The sequence below is a fragment of the Anolis carolinensis genome, chromosome 5, assembly GCF_035594765.1.
Source record: "Anolis carolinensis isolate JA03-04 chromosome 5, rAnoCar3.1.pri, whole genome shotgun sequence".
NCBI lineage: Eukaryota > Metazoa > Chordata > Lepidosauria > Squamata > Dactyloidae > Anolis > Anolis carolinensis.
The window spans coordinates 191,042,521-191,052,352 of NC_085845.1; the positions used below are offsets into that span (position 1 = coordinate 191,042,521).

General features: G+C 41.8%; 1 protein-coding gene across 2 annotated transcripts in view; it reads right to left on the bottom strand.

Moving 5' to 3' along the window:
• LOC100558870 (1-phosphatidylinositol 4,5-bisphosphate phosphodiesterase zeta-1) overlaps nucleotides 1-8,198 on the bottom strand; it is a 50,047-nt gene extending 41,849 nt beyond the window's left edge. For both annotated transcript variants that reach the window (XM_008110374.2, XM_062983142.1), the window contains exons 1-3: nucleotides 8,045-8,198; nucleotides 6,602-6,725; nucleotides 4,435-4,666 (exon numbers count right to left, since the gene is read on the bottom strand). In XM_008110374.2, the coding sequence (XP_008108581.1) occupies nucleotides 4,435-4,666; nucleotides 6,602-6,725; nucleotides 8,045-8,055 (367 nt within the window). In that variant the 5' untranslated portion in view covers nucleotides 8,056-8,198. The remainder of the gene's footprint in view (nucleotides 1-4,434; nucleotides 4,667-6,601; nucleotides 6,726-8,044) is intronic.
• Nucleotides 8,199-9,832: the final 1,634 nt, after the last annotated feature.

Sequence of the window (9,832 nt, forward strand, 5' to 3'; positions counted from 1 at the left end):
CAATCCTCCAGGGTGACTCTATGGCCAACGGCTGCTGAAAGTAGGTCAAGACTCCCACTGGAGGACCATAGGTTTCTAGAGAGAACATAATAATAAAATCTGAAAATCTGCAAATTTGCAAAAGTGTAACTAACGAATGTGAAGAACTGACTGTATTTTCCTGTTGATGCCCGTATGCGTTTAATGTTCCTATATGGATCCAATATACACTGAAGAAAGATTAATAAGACTAAACCGTTACATCCAGTTTCATGATGATCCCAATATATTTAAATTGAATATGTGGTGTATCTATGCTGTAGAACAAAAGCGGCTTGACACCACTTTAACTGGCATAGCTCTATGCTATGGATTTATGGAAGTTGTAGTTTTACAGGTATTTACTAAGCCTTCCCTGCCATATAGTGTTGGTGACTCACTGAACTACAACTTCCAGGATACCACAGCATTAAGCCATGTTAAGGTGGTGTCAAATTTTATTCATTCTACAGTGTAGATCAGGTATGGGCAACCTTCGGCGCTCCAAGTGTTTGGGAGTTGCTGTCCAAAACATATGGAGAGCCAAAGTTTGCCCATGCCTTGTGCAGATGCATCCTGAGACACTAAGATGAATATAACACTTTACTACATGTGCTGAGTCCGTGTTCTCTTATATTTGTTTTTCTTTTACTGGCTAGAAGCACCTCTGCCTTTCCTGGATTAAGCATCAATTTGTTCACCTTCATCCAGTCCACAGTTAGTTGCAGATAGCAGTTACAGATTAGTGCGAATCGCCAGGAGTAATTGCAATATACCCCATAATCATTGGGAAAGCGTTTATTTCAGCAGTTGTACATCACCTGTACACTGTGATTGCTGCCTGCTACCTGGAGCCTTACACAAGGTGTAAATGCAAGAAAATAAATGTAACAATCTTTGAAGCTATAGGATACAAAGTATACCTCTAAAGCCTTTGGCATGGGTCTAAATTTGGATTTAAACACCTTGTACCAGGTGGCCTAATATGATTTTAAGGCATATCATGAATCATAGCATGGAGCTATGAATGTAAGATGTAGCTCTTGACCGTTGTTTAACTGATCACGGATTCTGGTAGGATTTTTAATATCTACAGAACGCTGCTCATTCAAGCAGCAGTTTGTGAATTGAAAGAACTAAAAAAATGAGAGAATAGATTTTATCACAAGCCATCTGGCCCTGAAACTGTACTTCTAGTGATGTACATCAGCAATTTAAGTCTCACACCCCAGTGGTTTCCCAACCGTTGGATACCAAGCACAGCAATCAGGGGCACAATGTGAAAATCATGTTGTCTTTCTGTTTTCTTTCCTATATTGTCTGTTTTCTTTCATCTAAGCTCTTGAATTGGCATACAGACCACAGAGATCACATATGCAACACTCAGTCAAAAAGAAAATGATATTTTTAAAGAATAGAGAGAAAAGATCCAATATAGCAAGTAATAATTAGAGAAAAGAATGTGCTAATCCACAGGGGAAAACAAATAAAACACAATAAAGATATTTTGTAAATTGTATAAGGTAAAGGTAAAGGTTTCCCCTGACGTTAAGTCCAGTTGTGACCGACTCAGGGGGTTGGTGCTCATCTCCATTTCTAAGCCGAAGAACTGGCATTGTCCGTAGACACCTCCAAGGTCATGTGGCCGGCATGACTGCATGGAGTGCTGTTACCTTCCCACTAGAGCGGGTCCTATTGATCTACTCACATTTGCATGTTTTCGAACTGCTAGGTTGGCAGAAGCTGGGGCTAACAGCGAATGCTCACCCCGCTCCCTGGATTTGAACCGCCAACCTTTCTATCAACAAGTTCAACAGCTCAACCGTTTAACCCGCTGCGCCATGGAAGGCGTATAAGGAATACAATAATTCTGAATGCATATGGTTGTGTGGAAGAGCCTGAAGAAAGCATGTTGACAGCAATCCAAACTACACCTGGGCAACATTGAGTTCAATAAGAACAAGAAACGAATTTCAAAGTGTCCATATGCAAAATAATGATATTTGCTGCTGGTTTTAACATACAGGAAACATATTTGTATGTTTCAAACGTGTTCCATTAAAAACCACATGAAATACTCTTAACAAAATTCATACTAGGATAGTATCATTATTACAGTAGCTTAAATGTTTTAAAATAGTGGCCTATACTTCTCAAAACAAAAGGCTGAAGATACCCTAGTGGGCTTTAAAGAAATATACTATGTTTTTATTAGTATCGGACAGTCTTGAGGCAAAGCATTTCTAGAAGGTTATGTGATGTTGTGTATGTGCTTTATCCAGCATGGGCAAACTTGGGTCCTCCAGGTGTTTTGGACTTCAACTCCCACAATTCCTAACAGCCTACCGGCTGTTAGGAATTGTGGGAGTTGAAGTCCAAAACACCTGGAGGGCCCAAGTTTGCCCAAGCCTGTGCTACATCATGAAGGACTGGAAGAATGTTATTATTGGGATTGAATGATCAATAGTTAAAAATAAAATTTTGTATTTCAAATTGGGCTTGACAAACAAAGCTTTTAAAAAAATAAAGTTTTTCTCATATGATGATACATAATACTGAATTATATTCATTGCAGAAGATGTTAGAGCAGTTTTGTAAAAAAAAAACAAAAAAACCCCGAACATGCCCACCATTTCGCAGAGTGCTAAAAAAGCAAAAATGTCATTCAAACTAATGAGGACTGCAACAACATTGGTAACATCAGAGCATAAAAACATACTATACTTATGTGTTGTCAAAGGCTTTCATGCCAGAATCACTGGATTGCTCTGAGTTTTCCAGGTTGTATGGCCATGTTCCAGAAGCATTCGTTCCTGATGTTTCGCCCACATCTAAGGCAGGCATCCTCAGAGGTTGTGAGGTTTGTTGGAAATTATGCAAGTGGGGTTTATATATCTGTGGAATGTTAAAGGTGGAAGAAAGAACTCTTGTCTGTTAGAAGCAAGTGTCAATGTTGCAATTGGCCAGCTTAATTAGCATTGAATAGCCTTGCAGCTTCAAACGCCTGGCTGCTTGCTGCCTGGGGGAATCCTACCCTTGACCTTCCACAGATATATAAATCCCACTTGCTTAATTTCCAAAAGACCTCAAAACCTTAGAGGATGCTTGCCATAGTTGTAGGTGAAATGTCAGGAGATAATGCTTCTGGAACATGGCCATACAGCCCGGAAAACTCACAGCAACTCATACTATACTTACGTTCATTATTTTGTAAACAACAAGACTGGATTATGATTTAAACAGAAATCAAAATGAAAATAATATGAAGTACTACAGAAAAATCATTAACTTATTCTTTATTACTTAAGACATAAATTGTACATCATATAGGATAACAAGAATATTCATTCAACATACAGCACAGTCTTATATATGTTCATTCAGAGTTATGTCCCATTTAACTCCATGCAGTCACTAATAATCAAGTTTGTACATTTTGCTTACACTGTTGTGCTAATCCATGCACAAATTAGTTGTTTCTACAATTTATAAAACATTTCCTATTTTATAGTAGCCATAGCCAAAAATATGAAACCAAACCAATAAATCCAAAACTTAAAATATTCAAAGAAAGAACAGTTATTTATACAGCTTAGCACCTCTTATTCAGAATTCCAAAATACTCCAAAATTCTCTGTATCAGTACCTGGGATAATGACACCTTTGCTTTCCGATGGTTCAATATGCACAGACAAAATTATATTAAAATGTTGTGTATAAAATTATCTTCAAACTGTACAGTGTAAATTAAACATTCCTGAATGAGAAATGAAACATACATGAATAAGATATCTTGGAGATGGGGTCCAAGTCTAAACATGAGAATTGGATCCCATCTCCAAGACATTTCATTAGGTACAGGCAAGTATTCCAAAATCTGGAAAATAAATCCAAAATCCAAGCATTTCAGATACAGGATATTCACCCTGTACAAATTGCAATAATCTTTCAAAAAAGAAATATACAACCCATTGTCTTATTTATTTGTGTAAGTGGTGCATTCCTTTAATGTGAAAAACATAATTTGATGAATTGACACAATTTGATTTCATACAGACATACATAATAACATGCATTATATAGACTGCTTCAGAATTACAACTGTCTAATAAAATACATTACTGAAATGCATATTTTATAATAACATTGGTCTTCTAATAGACATGATCATTATAACACATACAAATGGGTCTTGAATGCATTTTTCCCTCTTGTTTTCAGGCTGAATGTCCATACACAACCACAAATCTAGAACATTTATAAGCTTGTTTTACACAATATAACATTTTTTCAAAGAGTCATTACATTAAGTTACAATGATCTATACATTCAATACCACTCACAAATCATCTTTCATTATTTCAAAGCAAATACAAAGTCATGGTACCAAATTATAACCTTAAAACATCGGTGTACCTTCTTCAATGGGTTCGTATTTACTAATGAGAGAGCCAGCTCTTCGTTCATCAGCCTTAACTTCAAACTGTTCCTTTTTTAGAAAGTCCACAAAATTGGCCGCTGATAGGACTTTTTTGTTTTGCGCGTAAGTGTTGAAGAGTTCGCTAAGTTCGGGCCTATGCAAAATCGTTCGGTAAATGGCACGGAAATCTTCCATGGTGATGAGTCCCTTTTTCTGACTGTCATTTTTCTAAATTGAAAGAAAGCGTTTTGCAAGATGGTTAGCCTTCTCTGCAAAAAAAAAAGTGCTGATGCCTCACCAAACGACAAATCCCAGGAATTCATAGAATTGAGCCATGACAGTTAAGCTGCATCGAGCTGCATTATAATTATACAGTGAAGATGCACCTTGGGATGATGCTTTGTTTGTTTCATATAGCTGGCTTGTGCAAATAATCGGGCTGTCCCTTGCCTCTCACCTCCCCACTTTGCAAATTATTGAATGAATAGCTATAATTAATTAATAGAGCCATGCATTCTACTTGAGTCTGGCAAGGCTGCAAAGAAAACGTATATGACTAAACCTCTTTCAAGCCAGCTCTCTACTGTTTAGTGTTTACATATTGTAGGCATGGCCAAGCTATATCCATCTGAACAGGAAAACCGTCAGCAATCAGCACAACACAAAACTATGTGTTTTGGGACCCTCTGAAATTCTCAAGTTTTTGAGAGGAAAGGGGCTAGTACAGGGGTGTCAAACCCATTTTCACCAAGGGCCACATCAGCCTTTTGTTGCCTTCAAAGGGTCAGTTGTATTTGTGAGACTATATAGAAATGTAACTATGTTGCCCTGGGACTGAAAGTTCTATAGGTAAAGGTAAAGACAAAGGTAAAGGTTTTCCTCTGACATTAAGTCCAGTCATGTCCGACTCTGGGGGTTGGTGCTCATCTCCATTTCTAAGCCGAAGAGCCGGCGTTGTCTGTAGACACCTCTAAGGTCATGTGGCCGGCATGACTGCATGGAGTGCCATTACCTTCCTGCCGGAGCGGTACCTATTGATCTACTCACATTGGCATATTTTCAAACTGCTAGGTTGGCAGAAGCTGGGGCTAACAGCTGACGCTCACTCTGCTCCCCGGATTCGAACCTGTGACCTTTCGGTCCACAAGTTCAGCAGCTCAGTGATTTAACACGCTGCACCACCGGGGCTCTGGGCATCCCCTGGGCAACGTCCTTGCAGACAGCCAATTCTCTCGCACCAGAAGCAACTTGCAGTTTCTCAAGTCACTCCTGACATGAAAAAAAAAACCCAAGGGCTCCCATAAGTCCCATAAGCCACATAAAATGATGTGGTGGGTTGGATTTGGCCCACAGCCCTGCCTTTTGACACGTGTAGCCCAGTGCCAAAGTTTTTGAATCATTTCTGTTTGTAAGAGACCCTCTGAATCATTCCAACAGGAGGTTGCTCCTGAGAGGAAAACACCGCAAAAGTGCACTTTGCTTGTAGATAAAATATAGACATTGAACAATAATGGGGCAACTCATGGATTACTATGAGCTGTAATCCCCAAACCTCACTTATGAAGAATTCCTTTTGCAACCCTGCAGAAATGTCTTGAGTAGACACAAAGAAATTTGAAAGTTTTGGTTCTCCGCTGTCCTATAAGGCCCCTTCCACACAGCTTTATAAAATCCACATTGAACTGGATTATATGGCAGTGTGGACTTAGATAACCCAGTTTGAAGCAGATATTGTGGATTATCTTCCTTGGTATTCTGGATTATAAGGTTGTGTGTACAGGTCCCCAGCCTAGTGCTCACTAATGGAATTCATCCATTCCTTGTTTATCTGAATCTTTATAATCCATACTTTAACTTAAAAGACTTTCTGGACAGCAAAGAAATCTTTAATTTGTCTGAATAAAGAAAAGGAAATGGCAGGGGGAGAAAGGGTTAGGTCCATTAGGTGCTGGCTGCTCTTCAAACAATAAAGTCATGGCCTCTTTCATTCATAATCCTTTCTTATTGTTTGTGTATTTTTGCTGCTGGGGTACAAACCTCCACACTGGAAAAAAAAACTCAAAAGGATTACTCCAAAAGTTACGTAAATTTGACATGATATACATTTATCTTGGTTACAAGTTCTACTCCATACTTAGAGGAATCAAAGGACTTTTTTCTCACCTTAAACACTTTCTTCACATGAACGTAGTCATAGCTGATTTCCATCTTATTAAATAGTTTCAAGGTCTTATCTAGGTTGATCTTGCCATCTCTAAATTCATCAAAGATGATGTCCATGAACCACGTAAAGCACAGCAAATTAAGGAAAATTTCAAGGTATTGTGGCAGTTTTCTTCAATGAGGCATTTGCCATCAAGGAAATCTTATGAATGAAGGGGATTTGGGTATTGTTTGTTTCCATCAAGTGGTCATTTATGACTGAAAGCAATCTTTTGGGAAGGGGTTTTCTCTCCATTCATGAAAGGGAGGAGGCGGAAACCAAAGTACATCAATGTAAAACTAATATCAATTATTAACGAGATAGTGACTATGTCTATATTGGGACAAAAGGAAGGGACATGCAAGAGATTATTTTCTTGGATAAAGAGATTACAAATTGTCCATGTTTCAGAAGCATTCTCTCCTGACGTTTCACCCACATCTGTGGCAGGCATCCTCAGAGGTTGTGAAGTCTGTTGGAAACTATTAAATTGGGGTATATATATCTGTGGAATGTTCAGGATGGAAGAAAGAATTCTTGTCTGTTTGAGGCAAGTATGAATGTTGCAATTGGCCAGCTTGATTAGCACTGAATAGCCTTGCAGCGTTGAATTCTGAATGCTTCCTACCTGGTGGAATCTTTTATTGGGAAATGTTAAGGTAAAGGTAAAGGCTTTAAGTGCAGTCGTGTCTGACTCTGGGGGCTGGTGCTCATCTTCATTTCTAAGCCGAAGAGCTGGTGTTGTCCATAGACACCTCCAAGATCATGTGGCTGGCATAACTGCATGGAGCGGCATTACCTTCCCGTTGGAGCGGTACCTATTGATCTACTCACATTTTGCATGTTTTCGAACTGTTAGGTTGGCAGAAGCTGGAGCTAACAGTGGGCGCTTACTCCGCTCCCCGAATTCGAACCTGCAGCCTTTCGGTCTGCAAGTTCAGCAGCTCAGTGCTTTAACACACTGCGCCACCGGGGGCTCACCTTCCCGCTGGAGCGGTACCTATTGATCTACTCACATTTTGCATGTGTTCGGACTGCTAGGTTGGCAGAAGCTGGGGCTAACAGCTGGCGCTCACTCTGCTCCCCGGATTTCAACCTGCAGCCTTTCGGTCTGCAACTTCAGCAGCTCAGCGCTTTAACACACTGCGCCACCAAGGGAATTCCTGACATTACACAAGCGGGGCTAGCTAGTGCCTCCCAACAAAGGATTCCCCCGGGAAGGAGACAGCTAGACTTTGAAGCTGCAAAGCTATTCAATGCTGATCAAGGTGGCCAATTGCAATATTAGGTGGGTTCGGTGGGCAGGGGGCGTGCCTCCACTTGCTGTATGGGGGGAGGGGGTATTTGGGCAAAGGTTTTAAGGGGGTCTCCCGACACCCCTCCCTCCTTTGCAATAAGGATATTTGTTCTCCATGATGTTGGTGTTACGTTGGTGGTCTCATCCGCCTGTTCTTCACTGCGATGGTCTCAGCAGCTCCCAGCGCGGCATAGCCGGCCCCCCGCCTCCTCTCTAGCCCCCCAGATTGGCCCCGGTCTTCCCCCCCCCCTCCCTTCCCCTTCCCCCCCGGACCCCCGCGCGCCCAGAGGCCAAAGCCGCCTGCGCGGATCTCTCTCTCTCCCCCCCCCCCCCCCCCCCCCGCCAGACCACCGACAGGGACCTCCCTGACGTCATAATCCCCGCTGTCGGCTGCTCTCTCCTCTCCTCTCCTCTTCCTCGCTGACACCCCGGCATCATCATCGGCGGCGTCACAGACAACACGGTTGCCATGGAAAGGAAACCCCACGCATCCCTCCGCCGTCTCTCTCCAAGAGCGACAAAAGCCGCATGCATCTACACTGCAGAATTGGTGCATTCAGATCCCACTTTTCCCAAAGAGGCACCAGCACTCTTTGGCAGACTGTAGAGCAGGCACGGGCAAGCTTGGGCCCTCCAGGTGTTTTGGACTTCAACTCCCACCATTCCTAACAGCCGGTAGGCTGTTAGGAATGGTGGGAGTTGAAGTCCAAAACACCTGGAGGGCCCAAGCTTGCCCGTGCCTGCTGTAAAGACTACAAGTCCCAGGAATCTATAGCATTGTGCCATGGCAGTTAAGGCGGTGTCAGACTTCATTAACTCTACATTATGGATCCAGCCTAAGATATACAGTAGAGTCTCACTTATCCAACATAAACGTTGGATAAGTGAATATGTTGGATAATAAGGAGAGATTAAGGAGAAGCCTATTAAACATCAAATTAGGTTATGATTTTACAAATTAAGCATCAAAACAACATGTTATACAACAAATTTGACAGAAAAAGCAGTACAATATGCAGTAATGCTACATAGTAATTGCTGTATTTACGAATTTAGCACCAAAATATCACGATGTATTGAAAACATTGACTACAAAAATGTGTTGGATAATCCAGAACATTGGATAAGCGAGTGTTGGATAAGTGAGACTCTACTGTATTATTAAGCAATAAGCACACATACACCTATAGTACCCCAATTCTTGTTTAACTCTTGGTTTACAGAGAATTGTTACTCCCAGGTGCATCATCATCTACACTATGGAATGATTGCAGTTTGATTGGAGCCCCCGATGGCACGATGGGTTAAACCCTTGTGCCAGCAGGACTGATGACTTGAAGGTTGGGTTCCTGACATGAAGGTTGCCGGTTCAAATCCAACCAAGGGAGAGCAGGGATGAGCTCCCTCTGTCAGTTCCAGCTCCAAGCAGGGACATGAGAGAAGCCTCCCACAAGCAGACCACACCTGGAATACTGTGTCCAATTTTGGGCACCACAGTTGAAGGGAGATGTTGACAAGCTGGAAAGCGTCCAGAGGAGGGCGACTAAAATGATCAAGGGTCTGGAGAACAAGCCCTATGAGGAGCGGCTTAGAGAGCTGGGCATGTTTAGCCTGCAGAAGAGAAGGCTGAGAGGAGACATGATAGCCATGTACAAATATGTGAGGGGAAGTCATAGGGAGGAGGGAGCAAGCTTGTTTTCTGATGCCCTGCAGACTAGGACAAGGAACAATGGCTTCAAACTACAGGAAAGGAGATTCCACCTGAACATCAGGAAAAACTTCCTCACAGTGAGGGCTGTTTGACAGTGGAACTCTCTCCCCCGGACTGTGGTGGAGGCTCCTTCTTTGGAGGCTTTTAAGCAGAGGCTGGATGGCCATCTGTCGGGGGTGCTTT